At 38.2% G+C, this 23,596-nt stretch overlaps 1 protein-coding gene across 5 annotated transcripts; it reads left to right on the top strand.

Moving 5' to 3' along the window:
• Nucleotides 1–8,849: 8,849 nt before the first annotated feature.
• Nucleotides 8,850–21,996, top strand: Orai (calcium release-activated calcium channel protein orai). Of its 5 annotated transcripts, none has more exons than XM_022852939.2 (6): nt 8,850–9,350; nt 10,970–11,033; nt 17,416–17,537; nt 18,267–18,423; nt 18,998–19,159; nt 19,710–21,996. In XM_022852939.2, the coding sequence occupies exons 2-6, from the start codon at nt 11,006–11,008 to the stop codon at nt 19,895–19,897; spliced, it is 657 nt and encodes a 218-aa protein (XP_022708674.1). In that variant the 5' UTR covers nt 8,850–9,350; nt 10,970–11,005; the 3' UTR covers nt 19,898–21,996. The 5 variants fall into 5 exon arrangements, with proteins under 5 accessions (XP_022708674.1, XP_022708672.1, XP_022708673.1 ...); XM_022852937.2 differs by having other exon boundaries at nt 17,122–17,537; XM_022852938.2 differs by lacking the exon at nt 10,970–11,033.
• Nucleotides 21,997–23,596: the final 1,600 nt, after the last annotated feature.

The raw sequence follows: 23,596 nt of genomic DNA, 5'->3' as shown, positions 1-23,596 counted from the left end.
TAATAACGGTTTCCAAACACAGAAGATTATTGCTGCGACAGTAATGTACCCTTAATTCTTGTCGTTACGTAAAATTACGAATACATTTTTGTTGCCGAGAATCACAAGTATGTCATGTAATGAACAATTCGCAACCGAAAGACGTTCGTTTGGCAAGAGAACTTTTCAGCGCAACAAGATTAAGGGGCAGCTTTTCTCGTTACCATTTTATGTGACGTTGTGATATTTGTTATAACACCTACCATTGTGATGCGTGAATAGCCATCGTAGGCGATAATTACAACTGAGCAAATTTAGAGTAAAAATCACAAAAAAAAAACTATTTCAATGATTGAAAAAAGTCAAGTAAATTGTTATAAAAGCATAATTGACTCGCCATTATTTTCTATGGACTATCTCTGCTAACGTGCCACTTAGCATTTTTAGACAAATATTGGACGCAACCTGCAACAGGTACGAGCACTGGTAAGTCGAGCAGGTACGACTCCAGTGGCCACGCTTCAGGCCGCAAAAGAGTCATAGTTGGTCCCTCCAATGGTGCATAAATAAAACATAATTTGTGTAAACAAAGCAAATTATTATTATATCGATGAATAAATGGTGTAAGCATCACCATAGGCCATATACAGGGTGAAGGTCAGAAAACGTATCTTTTGCTTGTTTTGTTTGAACGTAGGCCGACACTGAATATTTCAGGCTATTTCAGGTGCAAAATATTAACTATTCATACGTTTTCCGAATCTCTAGTTTCCATAAAGTGGATTTGATCCGTAAAGATTTGAGCAAATCCAAGGCGAACACCTTCGCATTATCTTTAAATTGCCATCATCGCGTCAGCTATCGAACACATCGACATGTCCATGTGACTACTGATAAACAGGGGGCGAGGGGCCGCAGTTGTTTTTGTCAGAAGGTGCGAATACTCAGCACAATTGTTAATGATGATGATTATGATTTTCATTATGATCACTATCATCATGTTGAGATAGCATCATCGCATTCTAGTACGATTAATCGTTTCCGGCAGATCGTGCCGTCTCTACAGCGGCTAGAGGTTCTCGCGTAAAACATCCCGCCTCTTCGATTCATCTCTGTTGGACAGCGCTGATCAAGCAACAAATCCTGCGGCACTGGCTGTGTCGAACTGGCAGGCCGTTCAAAACGAACGGCCTGCCAGTTCCGAGCGGTGGAGCGCTCTCAGTAGCGATAAGTCGGGCGCACGGTCCCCCACCCACCCCCTTCGCCCCGACCGCGCCAACGGAAGAGGATCTTTCTGGCGTCGAGTGTCATGTATATACATGCTTATAGATTAAGGGCTGGTGCCAGCATATTTTCGTGGGGTGTGTATAAGTCAGCTTTTGAAGAAAATAAAAGTAATCGGAAATCCGTTGAAGCGGAAAACACTTGAATGTTGCCATTCGTGATACTCTTAATTGTATCAATATTGTGGGATGTAAAAATAACAACAAGACTTTAAGGAGAGAGATTCTGTTGATGATAACTTCCTTGAGCCGTAACCATGTATATGATAAGATAAAGTGATTGAACCTGAATCCGCTCGCTGTGACTGGCGTTTTCCCAGTATTATTTGGCTTTTCACAAAACAGGAAAGACTCAGAGGATCCACTCATCGATTCCAGCGCGCTGCGAATTTTGGTAAATATACGCTACTGTGAGCCATCGTGACCTGTGAATGAGGCAATAATCTGAGCTTGATTTGAATTACAATGTCGATGTTGTTATTTTTCTTATGGGTCTCTACAATAAAGTTCATTGCGAACAACTAAACGTGTGTGTGTGTGTGTGTGTGTGTTGTGTGTGTAATATCCCATCAGAGCTTCGAGCCCTACCTGACAAGCCAATAAAGACAGTATTTAATATGCGACCGTGAAACGAATATCCTAGTTACAACGCTAAACCATCGTGCCGAGTAGCATCACACGCTAAGTATGAAACTTTTACATATGATTGAAGTTGATCAGCGAAAATTGGAACTTTACTTGCCGTGGACGGCATGTAGCTGCCAGCTTTAAGAGAAGAGCAATGATGACGATGATTGAACTTTTGAACATCTGCCTGTATGGAAGCTAGCTCAATCTTAATTTGCTAATTCATGTGAATGTTATATTAAGTATGTAATGACTATAGGCCTTATTTTTAAAGGCTCTATGACTCCAGAAATTGTACTCGACCGTCTCGCCACACTTAGAAGTAAATTGTGATTAAGTGTACGATTGGGCCTCTGCAAGGAATAGCGGGGCTCATCTTTTTGGGTGCTCTGCCATGGTAACTATGATTAACAAGCATGCTGCTCTACTGATTCAAATTTCGGCGTTGGCAAAAATTACTACCAGGCAATAACAATAAGGGAAACAAGAAAGATAGGATATTATTATCTAGGTTAATAGATGCTTGAATGGTTACTGCGTCGTTTCATCGGTCTGTTGGAGAAACCCTACACAAATTTGGAAAGACTTATTCCAGCCAGGCTCCTAATGGAGGCACGTTCTTGATGCTATATCTAAAAATAGATGCCATACAATGCAATCTAAAATACATATAATGGAAAATTGCTAGTGCTAAAAAGTATTGACTGCAGTAGCAGCGGACAAACCAACCATGACTGGCTCTTCTGGTAAACAGGAGCTACCTTGCAAATGTATACCGCCGACCTTAAAATCTATGCAGAACTATTCCCTTATAAAATTAGGCTTTTCATTCAAAAAGGTTTGTGTGACGTCTCCACCCGGTATATGACCAATTCGATGGTGTTAAAGGTCCCAAAGTGTGCAGTTGTTGAAACAACAAGTTACTGCCGAAGCAGCTTTCTAGGAAGATCCAGATGTGAGGTTTAATAAGGACCGTTCCTTGGATATATAGTTTCATACTTGGGATTTCATTTGTGCAGAATATGGCTTAATATATTCGACTCCGAATAAATACATCGAGGACACGTAAGAGTTTCTTTTTGGCCAAAATGGTGCTCTTTTTTTCCTAGGAAAATTGGTAAAAAGATCATCCTGTGGAAGCGGCACTTTGCGCGGTCGCATCGCTCTTACTAACATTTGTTATTATCAGCACGGTCTACGGATATTCAAATTTTCAATGAACTTACTCAAATTCACAAACTTTGTGACTTAAACCTTGTTAGAAAAAAAATTTGGGGAGCCCTTCTCAATCTAATTCCCTGACCTTCGTTCAAGACCTGCGCTGACGACAGTATCCATCTAAGTTGTGTTATACGTTACATCTTTGCCAATAAAGAAAATGCTTTCACCATATTGTACATCGAAGCTTGCCAGATGTGGCGCGTTCCTTGTTCTGCGCTGTCGGTCCAATTAGTTTTATGAAACAGACGAGTCAGTTTAGACCTTGATAAGAGCAGGCATACTGTCACAAAAGAAGCATGCCTTGTAGCCTCTATCGTCAAGAAAGATCGATCTTCCATTTTATGTCAGAATCAATCGTAAAACATGGAGCCCATAATAATTTATGGGCTTCGATGAACCCCATTAGATGCAAATCTTCATCTAACTGAAATATTTGACACGGCGCTACGAAACAGGAATTGATATATCTACGAAGCGCTCTGAAGGTACTAAATATTTCCTTATTAATAAATTATTATTAAAATAAATTATATAACATTAAAGCATGCCATTATCCCGAATGGATGTGAGAAAAACGCTGGGGGTGTCACAGAGGTATCAGGGCGGTGTAGGCAATCACGACATGACATAATGAAGACAATGATAGCAGTGAAGTACTGCTCACTCAGATTATTATAGCAGTTTTTTTCTGTAACAGATTTCTTGTTTGATACCCACGATGTTGTTACCGGGTGCATAATACTAAGTTATAAAACCTGCAAACAACGTGGTCAGTTGGCAATTTACTGGAATGTAGCGGGTGCAGTCACCTTCAAAAGGCTATAGTTACGAACAGATACAGATACGGTTACAGGAAGCAGAAAGAGAAGGAAAAATGGTGCATGCATTTTTCAATGAATTTGAGAACTCTGTTACGATTCGGACATGTTATCATACAACAGCCATGCAGGCACAGACGATTACTCAAGCTTAACTTCGGCCTGATTGCTTAAAACAATATTTCTCAAGCTATTCGTACTGATGAGTACACACGGCGATATTATATATAAAATACACAGGTATGTGTTTGTTTTGTTAATCTGGGCTAAGCAGTGACGCAACATGTCTGGGTCGACGTGTGACTGTAATAGGTTTCCACGTTGTCCGCCTATTCTCTTTGATGGCCTATTCTCGTTATCTAAATCTAAGAACAGCCTTTTTTTGCGATTCGTTCCTCACGTCATAGCTAGCAACTAATAACTAGATCAGGCTAAATCACTTATTTTACCGAAATAAAGTCATTCCAATAGAAAATTTGCTTATCAGCACTAATAGATTTCGGCCTACTTTAGCTAGACGTTAAAAATGACTGCTGTCAAATACGGCGTGGCGGATGCTTTTGAGAAATACATACACTTCAAAATATAGACTAGAACGAACAAAAAAATAAATAGAACGAGCACGTGTGAAGCGAGTTTTCAATTAGATTACAAGGTACAGGATAAAAGAGGGACCCGCTTATAACTTATGAATCTAAAACGGTTTTTATTAAAGAAAAGATGCCCTGGACGACTAAACGCCTGACGTCGATAATCAGGTATGAAGAAAGGCCAGCTTCGATTGACCTGATCGCTTCATATATTATCGACTTGATTTGTGTGTCGGGTCGGAAACTGTCTTCTAAGAAGAGAGTATTGCCGAAAATCTTACCGATTATGTTAGATGCTACTAAATTTCTAAACTATCTATCGAACCATGGCATCAACATGTCGGATGCGGTCAAACTGTAAGTTTTTACCTAAAAGCATCTGTGCTTTTATTTGGGCGAATTATTCAAGGTGGCTGAATCTTAGACACGCTCTCTATATGAAAATTCAACTTTAAGATGCTAAATCTGACCTGAATCTAAGGCTAGTAATGTTGCTTCCTTTAAAATCAGTAACTGAATATTTTCGAGATATCTAGCCATATCTGCAGTAAATTGTCCAACTTCAATTAAAGCACTTATGATGACCAAAGCAGTTTTAAAAGTCTGAAAAGCTTGTAGAGTTATGAATTAAAACGCTGGTGGATTACTTATTAAGGACGCGTTTACCATTTACCTACTATGTAGTATACAATATGATTGAGATCGCTCGTAGCCCGACCTTGTCTTGCTCTGCGGACCATTGAATTGACTGCATATCTGCGAAAACATCAGATCTGACTAGACCCATCCTTATCGAAAGCAAATATTAGCGTTTGTCTACATTTAAGTGGACGTTTTTTTGCTTCTATATTTATGTACCTATACCATATCATTGTCAGTATATAATAAAAATTGCTCGAGGAACTTGTGGTAGATGAAAGCTGTTATACCTAGTCGAACCTGTCGGAAGCAGATACCTTATTTACTAACAAGCAGGCGCACATTTTACGTCAAGATATACATATATGGTCTCGTATGCCCAGAGTAGGGTCCTCTGCCCAATGTTATCCATATTTGGCTTCATGGAATGTTTGTGCTGTGAAAGCTTGCTTAATATACTAACATGCCTGTATACTAAGGAAGTTAAACAATTCGAACTGAAGCCATTACTTTTTACGTCGCAAGAAAACAACAAGGCAACGTAGCAACATTATATACAGATATTTTTTTTTTTCGAGCTGATCAAATTTAAATAATGAAATAGTTACGAGTACACGCTAATGATTCTGATCGTACCTGACAGAATTTTCGAGACGTGGTTAGACAAAACATTATAATATTCTAATGCCGAACGAATCTTCGGCGTTTGAGTGTGAGAGCTTTGCATAATATGGGAGTTAGTGGATATGGTCTGAAGGGTTTTGCAGCATCTATTGGATAGGTGCGAGATGGAAAACTTATTCAATGACGAGAGCCACGATGTCGCGAGGAAAATTACCAGATAGCTAGAAGTAGTAGTGACCACCGTAAGTATTGGTTAATGATTACGTTATGCTGTCTTTTCTGCTTTATTAATATGCTCCATGTCCACGCTTAATTAAAATATATAACGTTGTATTTTTGTCGGTGTCCTTTTCTTATTAGTACACTAGTTCAATTTTATTCTTATAGAAACTTGTTCAATTCAAGAGAAATGTTTCGTCTGCTCCTATAGTATCTGAACGTAAAATGTGTATAGAGAATCCTGTTAACGCATGGTTGTAACTCTTCGAATAAAATCATCAGGCATCTGACTTACTGAAAACTAATTGTAGCGTTTATTTAGGCTAAGAAGTGTTAAAAAAAAGACTAGATTTTCCAAAGGAACTTTTGCCTCAAACGCCTACGTTTGGCGGCTACATTTGAAAAACTTCGTCATTTATATCGAACTTAATCGTCCGTAAATTGGATAATAATATCAATCACAATAACGGGATTGAATTGCTATAACGGTATTTGTTTGACGTGAACATGAAATGATGATAGCCGTGCGCAGATCATTTGAAAAGTTATGAGTTAAAAAAATGTTTGATAAGCTAGGCATGAATAATGTCTCGATAGGAGCTTTGAGTATATAACAACATTTATACGAAGACGACAAAGCCATTCATTTGATGAAATAATGAAATTTTCAGTTTAGTATATATATATATGAAACATACCCGTTACGATTGTAGTCAGTAGGCATCGGAGGGCAGTATGGACGTTTACCCAGTATGAGTTCTACAAACTAGCGACAGGCCTCCGCAATATTGTAAAAATAATAATCGACTAATGATACAATCCCCCAGGCTTCAGTCTGTTTCACGCCCATTTTGTATTACCAAGATTCGAATGAAAATTCAGATACTAGACCTTATAAAAATTGCGCTTACGCGCTCGAAAAACCTAAAACTGCTTTATGAGTCGCCTATGCAACGCTTGTTGTTTCTGGAGGATGAAAAACCAAAAAAAAAAATCAGAACCCGAACAAATCATTCTATATGGATATATATATATATATATTTTTTGATACAAATGAGGGTTTCATGCAAGGAAGCATACGTTCTTTGTTACCGAAAATGCTTTTTTCTTTTCGAGATTCAGGTGCATACAATTTATGTAGGTACACATAGGGCTGTCTATAGAAGAAGAGGCGTTGAAACGTCTTCGGCCATCGTACAACACGTCTTCATGGTTAGAGTAAAAGAAAAAGATGCCGTACTTCGCAACTCAATTGGCAGGACTGTCTTTTCTTGTACTTCGCGCTGCCGTAGCTGGCGCCCCATTCTCACTGCGACCGCAGTTCCTTTTAAGGTTACTGTTCGTACGCGACAGTCATGTTACTGAACCCTAAACGTTTGAGTGTATATTTGTCAGTACACGACATAAGCCACTAGCTGATCCGCAAACCTACAAAGAACAACTTGAACACATGGACTATCTTAGATACAACCTATCGGTTTCATGGAGCCATTTTAGATTGGTTGTTTGAATTAAGAAATGTTCTATATAATAGAACTGTTCTATGTAGTATAGCGTGTAAGCTAAAGCGTGCTATACGTACACGCCTGTTTAATAGCTGGATACGTCGTCCCTGTTTGCTATAGTTTTTTTCGATGTTCGTCACAAGGGTTCACACACTGTTCAGGAAAATAGGGCTAGTTATAGCCGTTATTCCACATGTCGTTCCATTCATTATAGATTGATATCGTTTCGCCAATGGTATCTTTCTACCTGCCACCAGCTGCTATTATTTAGTACTTGACATGTTCTTTTGGCAAAGCTGATTTACACGCCCCACCAAATTCAATAGTGTCAGTCAATGAAGTACAATCATTGCATTTGTTGGTTTTCTAACTAAATTATTATTAGTGTTCATATTATAATATAAAGCTTCTGTTTGCATTCTGTAGCGTCTGGTCTCGAACCTTTTATTTAGCCTATAACGAGGACGACTATTTATGTAACTTCGTGAGTTCCGTTATCTTCACTTGAAAACGTATCCGAATCCATTATAGGATGAACTGGCACTCAGTGCAGAATGCCAAGAGTGGTGTTGTCACAGTGGCTAAGTAGAACGTGATTCTTTGCATGCTGTTACAAAAGCTATAGTGAGAAGTAAGGTTATTGTTCATCTCCTATAATGTAATATTTTCCACAATTCAACGGAGTCCACAGAACAAGCTTGTATATCGATGCAGTTGTTGCATGGGTCATCCTCCCGTCTAGGCCAGAACATAAAACATATATACCCATCGATTCAATATGTAATGCTAGATAATACGACGACTGCTTATAGATTGCTCTTTAGTAAACTATTTATCTAGAGTTTTACTTTTACTTGGGTTAGTACATAGTTTCGGCGAGGTTACAAAAATAATTAGGCACCATGATGTAGCTGAATGTATAGAGATATGACTGCAATGACTTTTTAAAATAAAATTAGACCTTTTTCTAGTACCAAACACATTGTATGTTACATTAGCTTATTCTAAACCCAATTAGGTTTGGGTGCTGACCGAGGGCAAATTAGCGCAGCTTCAGTTAGAAAAGGAAGTCAAAGGAATACGTGTTATTATATTAAAAAGCACTGTTTATAACAACTTTACTTCACTAAATTTGGCCGCTCTCAATAGCTTAGTGGCCTGCCATCTCTAGTACTGGCCGTGTGTGTTTTACACAATACATTCCATATCTAAGCATTTAAAGTGGTTTGCACCTTCTTCACGCTGTCAGCTCTGCCTACAGGGGCCCCCTTGCCACCATGCTCAGTCAGTTCAAAGCCGACGATGTTTCGCGCCAAAGCAGGCCAAAACACAGGGCAGTAGGCCTGCAACTGTTTATATAGCCTTTGTTAATCAAAGGACCCGTCCAATCCGCCTTTTTATTTGAAGTTAGCGCAGACCGAGCCGACAGCGGCTAGCAGTAATACTGCTTCCTAATTAGTTCGGTTTTTGTTTAGAATTAGTTCTTTTAGAGTTTTTGTTTAGAGTTAGGGATGCCACTACCTTGAAAAAGTATGCTGTGACTTTGTATCTACTGTTTAACTGTGGTTCACTACCTCATCTCAACGTTGTTGTTGTCAACTTATTGATACCCCAAGAGCAAATAAGAGAGGGCAACTTAGAAAAGGAGAGAGCACGGAGTTATTTATTATTCACTTCTCACTTATAATTCTCTACTGGAGCCCAAATATAACGAGAACGGGGCACTTGCAAGCTCCCTGTATACGGAACCCTTCCTCTGGCATCTGTATGTATACAATTGAGCGTTCGAACTTCGGAAAATGACTCCAACCGAAATTGATGACCACGTTCAACACAAACTTTTAGGTGAGTATGCTTAAAAGCACATTTATTGTCACTAACGTTTATGAATTTGTCAGCGGACAAAGGTAGTTTGCCGTGGCTGGCGCAAATCGAGTGGGTGACGGATGTTAAGATCAGTTAAGGCAGTCCACTTGATTTTTTTAACAATAACTTAACCGTATCACAAAAGCAAAGTGAACGAACTTGTGATTGGCTTTTTAGGCTGCATTCAACGACTTTATAGATTTTTTTCAAAAGATTTTGCCTCTTGGCTACGCCATCAGAATTGACAATAAAATAGGACAAGTTAGAGGAGAGCGCCTTTGATGGTGCAGTAGACTCGATGAGTTCTATAAATCCGTGGCTTGGTCTACCTAATGAGATTTCGTGTTTTATTCTATTCTGAGCGTGTGTTTGTAGCCTTTCAAATAAAGTCAGTGTGCCGTAGAATATAATATAAACATGTAGGATAAAAGCAATACACGAGATTCCCATTCGAAAATGTTTCGCTAAAGACCAAATAAAGAACAATTTTATAAGTTATCTAACTATTGGCACTTCAGTGTGCAAATGACGAACAGGAGCACAAATGCATTTGCGTCATAGATATACCGACTTTTTTTCTGAGAGATAGAGGTATACGCTCTATATATTCGATATTAGCCATTGAGAGTGTTTACTTTTATCTCTGTAGTGTCTTATCTTGAAGGCGATAATGTTAAAATCAAAGAATGCTTCTTTGGTCCACAACTTAGTGATACAAAAAAAGTTTGACGTTGAAAGCCTCTTGGCATGAAATATGATTTTAGCTCTGGCACATAACATACATTAACGTAACGAATATAAGATGTGAATCCAATTTATTTAATTAAAAAAATAACCATGCCTTTATTACACGTTGCTGGTTGAATATACACGTCCGCAGCAAGAATTGTTTAATAATAAATAGACTAAATAGTTTGATTTGCCTTTTTCTGTAGACCTATGCCTCTAGGTCCTAATAAACAGTAATCATCTAGTACAAACTTAGCGAGGCGCACCTAGATGATACTATATATATATATATATAACGAATATAGAATACGACTCCACTGTGTTCGGTATCGTAAATGCACATCTATTTCAGGGTTTTATACTCTCAAAACGTGAAATAAGCTGCCGAAGCTGTATCTTGTTCCGAATTTCCAAGCCGATCTATAGCTGGATAATTAACTATAGCTCGAGAGGGTGAGGGGAGCGTATTCTTAAAACGTATACCATAATCCCTATGTAAAAGTCGTGCTTACCCCGTATTGCCACATAATTTTCCTCTCGTTGAACATTCCCTTAAATGCATGATAATTTACGATTGCGACAGGTCGTACTAAATTTGCTTAGATTAAATGTAACTAAAGAATAACAATTGACGAAGAAGCAAAATTTTTGAATTACAATATGTACAATATTTCTGCTCATATGACCTTAACGTACAGTTAATGTTACATAAACAAATTCGTTCTTTATCTCATTCTTTCTCTTAAAGGGAAATTTCAATTTCGGGTAGTATAATTTACCAATATGGAAATTTCTTCTAATCCTGACGCAATCATTGTTTCATAGTCGCGAAAAAAATCTGGACATCCGAGAAATAATTTGTTTTTCAGGTGTTGCCAGCAATTGAGTCGCGTATAGAGCACAAAATGGCAGAGACTGCGCTCTACCAGATAGGTACCGACGGCAAACCATTTTGGTCTGATCCATATTGTATATTTCCTTTGCATCTGTATAATTGGCTCTGGAAGCTTTATATTCCCTTGAATGAACGCCTTTGTTTTTATCTTATTTTTATATTTTATTCGGACTCCCATCAATTTGTTAATGCTACGACCTTTTTAATAAGTAACTCTGTTACAGCTTCACCTCGATGCGTTCCCCGAAGTTGTTTTTTGTGACAGTTAAAATCGTTTGGCATGCTTAGTAAACTAGGACAGAGGTAGTGAACTCTTTACTAACGTAGATGGGTAAATCCATAGAAATACTTGTGAAACGAAGAGCCTGTATGTAAGTTACTGCGGGACATATGAACACATATGCATAGTCTTAAGAGAAGAATACAGAGGATCTCAGAGTATTAGAAGTTTCGGATCGTACTCACTTCGTAGTATTCTAGCTATCCATAGCGAGGTTGTTGTTCAACGCGTTTGCTGCATCAGCAACAATTCAGGAGGTTCGCTTCCTGTACCGTGGCGTATGTCAAGCTTGGGTACTAACCTTTTGCTTAAAAACTAGATCAAATTATATCCTTGTTTTCGTGCAATATTTTTTGAAGGTGTTCTTACTTGACTGCCTTTTCTTTTTGTTTGACAACCTATGAAAAAATAATTAAAATTAAATTTATTATAGTATTTTACACATTTTTTTTAAACGAAAGGATTGCCTGTGGATTTTTTACAGTTACATACATCGCAGTCTGTCCGTATAAGGTATTCATGCAGTATTACGAATTGGTCAAAAAAAAGCTAATAAACCCACAAAGGAATTGTCCTTGAAACTTAAAAGTTGGGCATAATATGCTGTAAACATATAAAAAATTGTGAACTGTTGGCCTTTCTATCCGAAAAGTTACTGCATAACGACCACTTTTGCTATAGATAATACTTGTAACAGGCTTAAAAAAGGGGACCAGGTCAAAACAGTCAATCTTCAGCCGAAATCTCTTTCTCTCACATTTACTTTTTCCTTTGCTCTCTAACGCCCAAAGTCATATGGTACCATGTTACTCTTCCGTACCTGCTTTCCTTAAATGAGTAATCTAACAAAGCAGCCGAACGCTCTGGTCAACCAGGAACGCTACTCGGAATTGAAGTGCTATAGAGAGATATACGCTCGCCGACGGTTTGAGAATAACAACCGCCTCGCGTTCAGCAGCTTAACGCGCCGAACTCATTTCCGCATCACTTTTGAAAAATATGTTTTTAATAATTCTATAAGCTGCGACCAATCCGCTGCTGCGACAGATGAATTTTCTTGGCTACAATCGATCATGCATTTGACGTTCACCTGATCTACTGCGGCCGTAAACAAGTTCGGAGCTCGGCTTCTTCATCCGTCGAGTTCGTTAGATCTTTCTACGAAGCTTTTGGAACAATTTGCTGCGACGGATAACGTCTTCTGACGTCTCTCAGTTTCAAATAGCTCTACATCATTGCTATCTCACAAATCTATTAATTGGTTTTTGCCTCATAGAACCGATTTACGATGCACTAATGCTATATCACATGTTAATGCGGGAATTTTGGAAAAAGCTACTCTGATGAAATAACTCCGTTTACGGAAGCCGGTGAGTCACCTGGTTTTTTCCGTTGTAACGTTGACCTCTCGCTGCCGACGACTCTACTTAAAATATGCTTGACAAAAAGGCAGGCAAACGATGACTAAAGGCTGACCGAAGTGAAACGGACACTAGAGTTAATTTCATGTCCGCTGGTCCCGAAGATGCAGGGTGATGCATTGTTAAGCCACACTCGTACTGCGTGCAGTTGGACTGAAAACCGCTTCAGCTCTTTGACTGACTCAATTAAATGTGAACTTAACAATTAAATAGACTAGGCACAACAGAATGTAGTGAATGCCATGGCAAAGGGTGCATAAATACAGTGTACTCATGCAACGTTCTTTTTCTTTATTTATTATTAATACAATACACTCTGTGATTAAGTACTTTTATATATTTATACAGGTTGTGTCGTTGACGGACAACCAGAAACACTATGTTGATGCTTTGTGTTGAATTATGGCAATTGGCAGGGAAAGTAAGATACGACAAACTATTAGTGTTATTAGCCAAGGACCGTTAATTCATATATGCATAGTAAGTGCGAGCATGAATTTTATTTAAGCATCAATACCTTGTTTTTCGTATTTGACACACAATTAACATGTGTTGATTACGTGGTACATAGTAAAGAATCCACCGATATTAGGTTCGTACTACTTTTTCCGTAGATTGTTTTCTAAATTGGTCCTCAGTTAGCTTTCTTGTTACTTATTAAAAAATATACGCTTTATATGTTGTAAAATACAAGAGGTACAAAAGAAGTATTTCTTCAACATCTTCCTTACCTATCTTCATTTTACTTAACAAGAATATCAGCAGTTCCAAAAGTAGTCTTTAACTCGAATTTTAAATTTGGCAAGAATGTTAAAGATCTTCTGTAAACATGTGTGGCTTCTGAAAACTTCCAGGGGCACCTTATCGGGCTGGGGTGTCGCCAACGAATCTATGCCATGATGGAGTAACCACGTTAGTAAGTTCTATGTTTACTAGCCTGTTCTACGTTTTAGGGACTTTTTCACAGACCCTTTACTTAAATTTGCTAAGCTGAGATTTGTGGCTATGACCGAGAAGCCTCTTGTTGTTCTTCGTGGTTATTATGGCAGCGCAATCAGGGAAATTGGCATTAGCCGCTTAGTCCATGAAGAGTAAATATGCTTTCCAGTCAATATAGGGGATAAAGGTCGGGGTCGATATTTCGCACTGTCCCCTATCGCAAACTATTAAAACCGCAAATTGCTAGTTTTTATGATGTGGATGTAGATGTTATGATGAGGATATTTTGGCTGCCATAGAGTAATTTTTTTGGTCATTTATGACTAAAAGCTTCGATAAAACATGCCTTTTTTATCGATTTATTATGACTAAAACCCGCACCCACAATACAAGATTTTGATCATTTGTGATAAGAAATTTGCAAACCGCCGTCATAGATATGATATATAAATAATCACGAGACGATTACATCTTTCGAAGAAGACGTTTATATTTAGCTTATAATTGGTTGACCGGCAATGATGGAAGACTTTTTGTTGTTTAGCACCTAAAATTAAACCTATCCAGCCTTTTTCACCTAAGCAGGTTTATAGTAATAGTAATTTGAGCTTATTAAAATTATAGTCACAAATGCTTGATGACACGCTGTCCGATCGAATAAAATCAAAGGTTACTAACTGGCTAGCATTCGTAGGATTAATACCTTCTGCTACAAGTTCTTCCACTGTCCATTAGCCCGTTGGTCTGCTGTGATACAGCTTCAACTGAGAGCTTATCTTAACGTTCGATGATGACGTAATGTTTATGACGATTACTAGTATTATTATTACTTAATTGTGCTTTCTCTATTAAATAACAAATGTTAGCGTTTAGTTTTTTTTGATCGGCCAGATCTTATGGGCAGACTATTCGTTTGCGGATTTCACCTAGGCATTTCCCGCTCTATCGATGTCCCTAAGACGAATAAATGGCGTCTCGTCCTTTCTCAACTCTGTTCATTTTTGCCCGCCCTTTGCTGAGTTTCTTCAAAAACTATTGGTCATGTGATCTTATTCGGGCAGCGTTTATTTCAACAGTGTGGAAACTTGCCAAAGCAACTGCATAGACGGCGCAGTGGACAACATCAGACAACGCCATGCGTCGACAGATAAATGGCAATAACAGGCAGAAAATTGTTCGTTAGCGTTACTTTCGTCACAATAGATCTCGTTTTGTGGCGATAGATCGATATAATAGCAACACCCCCCAGTGAACGCGGATAATACGAATCATTTAGATCTATGCTAACAGTAATGCCTGGTGCCGAACCTAAACGTTCTACTAAGTGCCCTTAAATTGCATACTTTCTACAAAAGTTAGGAAAGCACGTTATTACTGCATTGTCACGAGGCCTTTCGGGTAATGCTTACCAGGACGAATTGGACTTCACGGAGTTGATATTGCTTGTTTTTAAAGCGGATTCTGGTGATGAACGACCATAAGTATAGTTAAAAATAAATTGCTAGCACGTAACAAAATTCGGACTACCATTCAATACCGTCAATATATAGCACGTAATGTGTATATATTGATCTACATTTGTACATATATTGGTATATGTACAAATGTAGATTATAGTTAAAAAAAAAAAGGGAACATATTTTAATACTGTTTGCTTCACTCTTTTAATGAGCTCAGTGGTATTGGACTATTCTTTTCTTCTGTACTTAGCCCTTCGTATTTCCATATATTGATATGCTTATGATAGAATATTATCTTAATACATACGAGTAAACATTGGTTTACTTTTAATATATAAACTAAATATCTAGCTAGTTGTAAAATAGAGCCATTAATTATGGTACAATTTATTATATGTTAATTATAGCTGTACATTAGTCCTTCCTGGTCGTGTTCGCCATACGTCTTCAACAATAGCAACCGCTTGGTGATAACCAATGCTGAATAATACCTTTGGTGTAGTATAGGTCATTGGCTAGGCTTAAATCAGCATCCCGGATTTTTTTCAGCTAGATGTTCAATCGTCTGAATGCAATAGTGTACGACTAATAGATGTAGTTAATTCTACCGTAACTCTCGTAAACCCACGTGCCAAATCGTTGTTCATGGCTATCAAAGACTTATGAATAGGACTCTTTTTATTCGTTTTCTTATTCACTGCCAATAGCGCAGAGTGAAAGTGAAGCGTGTGAAAAGGTTTTTTTCCAATATTCGATATGTCGTTGATAACCAAACACTATGCTATGCGGACTAATGAACGCTCAATGACTGCTCGCAGGACAGGCATTTTTTGTTCCTCAACTGATCCGTTCCATTCTTATCTTCAGCAGCTGGTGATGATTTGTTGGAAGACAGCACTGATGGCTGTGACACAGATGTCTCTTTTTTCTCTGCTTGCGACCGTCGTAATTATCGCCATCGGCTTGGTCTGACTCGTGTGACCTGCCGATCTTCTGTAGATCCTCCTTCCTCTTTACGAACAGCGGAGGGTTTTTCATATGTTGCGTTCTGCGTTCCCTCTTGCGGATCGGACATTCGTAACTTGCCCGTCCAGCCAGCCATCGTTGCGTAATCGCAATGGAAGCGTGAATACTGGCTGTTTGTTTGATATTTGCCTTTCTGCCTAACCATTTTCCTTCTCAGTCCATGTTATCACCTGGGCTTCAGAGAAGCAGAGTTCAACTTACCGCAGTAAATGTAACACAGAACTATGCGTTAATGCAGCAGCTAACATATCCGGTCCTTGAATAGGACAGTCTACGTGAGATAGCAGCAGACAGATCCAGTGCCACTTAGTAAGTTGTATCATCAGTGACAACTTCCAACCGCAGCTTCCACAGTGCTACGTTGCTTCCAATCGACGCTCATTTAACACAACGTTCCATTACTCCCCGCACCTATTCAACCTTGCTAGCCTATTATTTCCTGCCCTTTTCACACTTGCGATACCTGTCACTGATTTGCAGTAAAGCAGGGTACAAGCAGGAATTTCGTGACTAATCAAGGTAACAGACCATAGGCGGATTTAAAAACCTACACGGCGTTTGTGGAAAAAACTAACAAAAAAGTGCCTATCTCCACATACTCATATGGAAATTCGGGGACATCAAGTATTCTGTTCTGTGTCATATTGTCTGCAAAAGATAAACTTTAACTTGCAATGTGCCGATAAGTAACGATCACCAAGAAAAGGTTATCACTGTTATTATAATCATTTTTTTTATTCAAGTAGCTATCCTACTATGTGGTTTCGGACTGCGGGAAAAACCGTCTTGTGCGAGAAAACCCGAACGAAATTAAATCGAAAAATGCGGCTAAGGATTGAGAACGCCTCGATTATGCGGAGTTTGTCCGGGGGTGTAACTAGAACTAGTTGTACGCAAACGGATAGCCGAGAGAGCCGAAATGGCAGAAGTGGTCATTATAGAAGTAACAGACATCAACCTTTATGGCCACCTTTAGTCTCTATCGAACCTTTATTCTTAGCTTCCCAGCTTCCCGCGATATGTCGAGACATTACACCTAACATCTACCCGCCATCCAACTATTCCGTCATCCATTGTGCGTGTCCAAGTTGCTGTGGCACGAATGCTCAACCGCTATTCTCAAGTACCTACAATTCAGCACCGATCACCCGCTCAGGCTCCTCGGCCTATTCAAGTTCTCTGCATAGTAGTCGAAATGTACTCCAAGCGTCGTACCATCCTTATCCTATGGCGTACGAATCGCCATATCACTCTTCGTCAACATCATGTTCATCACATTCTCCGTTTTTCGCAGTTCGCGAGATGTCAAAGCCCGAGAATAATGTCGCGGCCCTCAACTGGCGCCGATTGCATTTGTCCCGCGCGAAGCTCAAGGCTAGTTCGAGGACGTCGGCGCTTCTCAGCGGGTTTGCTATGGTGAGCTGTTGGAAGTTATTACGTAATACATTATATGTACTGGGTGGGCCAGAAGTCTCTGGACAGTTTAAAAGGGTGCCCCTGCCACGAATGCGTTGCTTAGTTAAAGCTGCTCTGTAACGCAATAAGTCGTTATTACCTGCTGCCTCAACAGGTCTGAAATGAGGACTCTCCAACTGTCTGTAGGTTCTTTGCAAACTGTTTCGGGACTTTTGGCTCACACTATGTATTATGTCATATTGCCTGCAGCCTAATTTTTAAGACAGCGGAAATAGAAAATTGTTTTTCTTTTGTAAACAAGCCGAACGAAAGAGAGAGTTATATTAGTCACTTACCGTAAGATAGAGGAAACTTTAGTGACCGGTATAAAAAGAAGAATACAATACGCGATGTATTTTCAGGCCAATACGGTACACGTAAAAAAATGTTCAAGTAACATCAAAGGAAGAAAAGAGCGACTGAGGGGAATATGCTTAGTGAAATTGACTGGTAATCAATAAGTCATGGAGTTAAATACTGTCTATGTCGGGATGGTTTGTTGACAAAATTTCATCGCGTTGAACTTCAAACTTGGCTTATGAAAAATATACGCGCTTTGTTCTCGTCCCAATTAATGGGTTAAACATCATTGGCTCGAGCCAATATCAGATGAGAACTAACTTTTTGATTTAAAACTTGCTGCATCATCTATATTTACTGATACGTTCACGCGTATTGTGGTCTTTTCAGGTTGCGATGGTAGAAATCAACCTGCCGCCCGGGATTCCGGAGCCGCTGTTAATCGCCTTCTGCGTTTGTACCACTTTACTTGTCTCGGTTCATATGCTCGCATTGATGATCTCAACGTGCATCTTACCAAATCTTGAGGCAGTCGCCAGCATACATGGTGCGTGCAATTATCGAAGTTAAAAATAGCACAAAATCAACTGGCTTTGATAGTCTGTATTCAGATACAGTCAGCGTTTCCAGCTGACAGACCTAAAACGGTTAGCTTAGTCATAGTGTACTGAAGAACTTAAGCATCGTCGCGTTTTTTTCTACGTGAACAAGGATCTAAATACAATCAGTAGCTTCTTACATCGATAAAGGTTTTATTTTCCGCCAAGAATATTTCAGAAACTTTTACCTGTTATAATATATAAGCTTGTCCTTGTCTTGACTTTCCTAGACAGCAAATTATCTAACCATATACGACAAGACATTGTGCATTCAGAACAATGGGTAAGTTGGCTATCACTAAATTGCGGGAAGGCTGTATGTGCAGCGCATTAAAAACAGACCTATATAGATGGTATTCTCAAACGTTTTAATATTGAATACACACGGATTCAAGCGATACGCTACGCAAACCAGTTGAACGCTCTCCCATGACCTTGAGCTGCATTTAATTATTTCACGGTCACACTTCCTCTCTCCTGTTTGAATTTTCTATCTTTATTGGCTCTGTTATCTGATTAAAGGCATAGTTGCTGTAAACGAGTCACCCCATGAAAAGATGCACTTGTACATCGAGGCTGCCTGGGGCTTCAGTACCGTTTTTGGAATCCTCCTATTTATGGCGGAAATTGCAATTATCTGCTGGGTAGTCTTCATCAAAGTTTCAATTAAGGCTGCTTTAGCTGGTAAGTAGTTGTCTTCTTATTGTTGTTACATTATACGGTATTCCACTATAATAGTCGCATGTTTACACTCAAGTCTAGGTCATATATAAATGACAAATATAGGTGACCGTTTTGGAGCATGCTTTGTGTAATATGAATGTTCGATTCGATGCAACGTCTAACGGTTTAAGCTCTGAACTCGGTGGCTATAGAACTCAACGTGGCGCAGGTGGGTCGGCCGAATTCACATTACTCTAACAAGGTCTCAAGATTAATCTCGTCTATTCATCTTTTTCGACCTTTTTTACAGCTAAAGAAAAGCGTATTGGTTCGAAAAGTATGACATTGTAACTTACGGGCAGCACAAAATAGTAAGCACGATATAGAAGCGGTCGTATTCAACTCAATGTAGATGTGTCGATCAACGCCATCATTCTACAATTGAATTGGTCACACCGACCTCAATCGAGCGTTTCAAGATATTTTTACCAATCGTTAGCTATTACATCAGACAAATATAGAAAACATATGCAATATTTAGAATATTCTGCTTCCATCGTTTTTGCTTCAGGAACGATCATCTTAATTCCCGTTGTGATGCTTTTCACCGCGTTCGCCTTACACTTCTATCGAAATCTAGTCGCGCATAAATTTGAACGAAGCGCGCAGACTGTCCAGGAGTTGGAAGATATGGTAAACCAGCTTCAGAGTGGGACGCAGCATAGTCTGGGTGGAGGCTCTCAGGTGTTACACGTTTAAACGGTGTCAAGCTATCATAAAATATGCAGTCATTTTTAGCGATAAACAAAATAAGTAAAACACAAAGCTGAACAAATATGTGAGCGTGTCAGCCCCAATGGGACCTGTGTGGTGTGCAGAGACAATAGCCCTGCAGCGTTATATCCAAGAAGAAAGTAAATATCAAGGCTTAGCAGATATGATCGTTTTAATGCCATTTTCAGCGTCAGGCGTCCATGCAATAGTAAGGACCTATATGAGGACTTGAAGGAGAAGTTGGCTAACACGAACTAATAGCTAAGAATTGAACTCGAAATGAAAGAATAAAACTTTATTACATAACGTCCTTGATGCTCGTGACCTCAGAAGTGGTTGAAACCATTAAATATATGTATCGTAAGAAGAACTTTTGTCTAGTAAACCTTGCATACAGATACAAATCATGTCTTTCGGAGTGTAACCTTCACTTTAGTTGGATATAAATTTCGATTACTTCTCAAACTAGGAGGTTTATTTATCATGTAGAAATATGGTTTTTGTGTGAGCTGTTGTGTGTATTCAATTTTATTATGTGATTCACACCTATACGTGAGACACGATTGGTGTAACCCGACTGGAATTAGCTTCATGCAGAATTGCTGACAACCTAAAACGTACCATGTTTTAAGTTTACGTTACTAGCGTTATTTGAATTCTAAATGAATCAGGAGTAATACCAAAATATTTCTCTTAAGTAAACTTAAAAATATTTCAAGGATTCGTTGAATAACAAAATGTGCAGAAACTGGGCTCAAACAAATCGTGTATTTAAGATACCTGATTTATCATCACTATTATTATGGCGGTTATTGTGGTAATCATATATATATATATGACGATACGAGTTCGGCGAAGGACATTTTTTATTTTTATTCTATTTGGACATGATAGAGAAGTATTGCCGTTTTGGGGTTTTTTTTGTCAAGGTATCTGTTTTCTTTAGAACTTCTTTCTCAGTCAATCGGTTGTACTACGTATGCAAGAAAAGAGTATTGTAAATACGAAATGATACACGCGGCTGTGTTGCTTATGGGTGCGTCTTTAACCGTGGATTACTAGTATAATAATGCAAGTTATATTGGGGAAGCCTGCAAAGCTGTCATTTATCAAAAATGACTTACAAATACACTTGTTATTGCAGACCTGAAACTTTTAACAGCTTTTTCTCTTAAAAGTAAGGTACCTGGCTACTCGAATTAGCTCGTCTTTTACTACTAACAAGAGTAATGTGGTCATGTAATTTCATGTGCTGATGATTTCGTGCCATAGTAAAGTACCTCTATTGAAAGGTCCTTTTTTAGAATGACGTTCCACTCACTGCTGTAGATGTTTTGCATGTAGAAGCGTTTTTTTTTTGTGTAAATTGCTGACCTCAAACATTCACTGATTAACAGCACAATTATCGATCTTATTTTTGAAATATGGGAAGTGCCTGTCTTTTCTTTGATTGTTATTCAATTTAACAGGTAGGGGCACATACTTCGTCCTCGTTCACAGTTTTTCAATAGTAATAATTTAACCCACGGGTTCGCTGAGGGCAACTAGAGATACCCAAAACCTAGTTAAAAGAACTTAGATCGAGTATATAGGGCCGAGATAATTCGCTATCGCTTCATGCAGTTACAAAAGCAACGATAATCCCTCCCAGTGGGTCACTACAGTGGCCCTTAGTCAAAATATGCTTGTTGTTACCATAACTATAATACTCTATTTTAGTCGGTATGTAAATTAAATCGGCTCAATTAAAGTGGACCTTTGTCTAAGGACAAAAATATCATCACTGTGCGTTTGGTAAATTATAGTTAAACAGATGTTTTGTAAATAGATGTTGGACCTAAACTCGACGCGGAACTGAGCAACGGCTTCTTAAAACAAGTTGCTAGTGGCCAAATTCAATGCAAAATTTTGAACGTAACGTACATAACAGAATAGAGAAAAATAAACAGGCCGTATATCAATCTTACGAGAAAGCTTGCTACACTCTGTTATGAGCGAACGAAATAGTTGTACAAAGACATGTGAATTCCACTACAGGTAATAATAACTATAATAATAAACGTATTTGTATTTGAAGGTATTTACTTTGCGCGGCTTTTTTATTTTATAGCGGGCTATTTAGCATAAATACGAGATGTACTTAGATATATTATTACGTATGGGCAATCTTTACGGGTAAGCCTCCATATTTATACAACTAGAATCAACTAATACCGCAATACAGTATAATATGCGATTGATATTACCGAATTTTGTGGATAAAACAGGCTGACTCCTATCATCTTTTTTGCTATGAAATAAAGCAATAAAACAATTCCTTTTTTATTGCTTCCTTTGAATTTTTGTTATATACAATTACTAGCAGAAGTCTTGGTTTATGGGTTTTTAATATTTAATAAGCTGTAAATCTTGAATTTTAATTAACTAGTTATTCTAATATTATCTTTTCCCAAGTACGAAACAAATAGTTCCAATTAAAGCTGCAAACATACCAGCCCCATTCATAAATTTACGGGATTCAATGCTTATATTCAAGTTGATGAAATAAAGATGGTCTTCGCTTCTCTTGCGTGATTATTGTTAATTGAACTTTTAATCGTTTAGAGATGGTAAAAAAAAACCGTAAATGTTTGGAGATCTGTTACAAATCTGCAAGCACACACATGAATATCAATAAAGCTGGTTATATATATATGTGTATATATATACACTCTAGCGATATATATATGTATATTGCTAGGCTCAGCGACAGGACATGGACTTCTGGAGTTATGACTGCGAGTTTTCCGTCGAGCATCGGTAGTATATGAACTATTTTTGAATAGTTAGATACGTTCAGCAACGTAAAACACTATAGACGCGATGGTAGGTAGCAAAGCGACGACATCACTGTAACATTCGAACGTTATGTGTACTTGTTATATAGGTAGTGTATTTAATTAAACTCAGTTGGTTCCATTAAAACTTGTGTAACTCAACAGGAGCTATATCTATAATAAATACTTCCTGGTATTAAATCTTTTTGAGGTTTCATCTAATCTAAAGTTTTGCCTCAAACCGCTAACGCTAATTGGATAAAATACCCAAAGTTCATCAATAATTTGAAACTCGCAACATAAAACCCTTTCGTTGTTTCCACAAACGATATTTACATCTACTTTTTAGAAGTGAACTACGTACTCTGCAATAATTTCATGAAACTCATTCGCTTTTGTCTGGTAGTATTAAAGATTTTGAAAAAAACATAAATACATATAAAACAAATCGTTATACTCTATTATATCACATATATGAAAGCTTTAAGAGCCAAAATTATACGACAGTTCCTAGTCAACGTAAACTTAACAAAAATGTTTCAGTCCTTCCAATTATTGCATTATAAACCATATTATTGCTATTCTTCGGTAAGTTACCGCACTACGCTTCCCAGTAACGGAATTTACATTCGATACAACCAAAATACTTAATAGGCGCATGAAATTCTTGTATTATGCCTAGGCTATAATGGAAGTTGTGAGCTGTATAGCATGTCATTACATGTCAACTAGATCAGTCAGGTTCCAATGTTCATAGTGAGCGAAACGGACGGCGTTTATCAATCTAATTTGACGAGAACTCGAAAAAAAAAACAGATTCATGCGTCAAGTAAACATTACTAACAAACACATTTAAAAAAAGCTTAAG

This window comes from Varroa jacobsoni, unplaced genomic scaffold (assembly GCF_002532875.2).
Source record: "Varroa jacobsoni isolate VJ856 unplaced genomic scaffold, vjacob_1.0 contig01238, whole genome shotgun sequence".
NCBI lineage: Eukaryota > Metazoa > Arthropoda > Arachnida > Mesostigmata > Varroidae > Varroa > Varroa jacobsoni.
The sequence above is the reverse complement of the archived record's forward strand: the minus strand, read 5'-3'. Positions and strand labels throughout refer to the sequence as shown.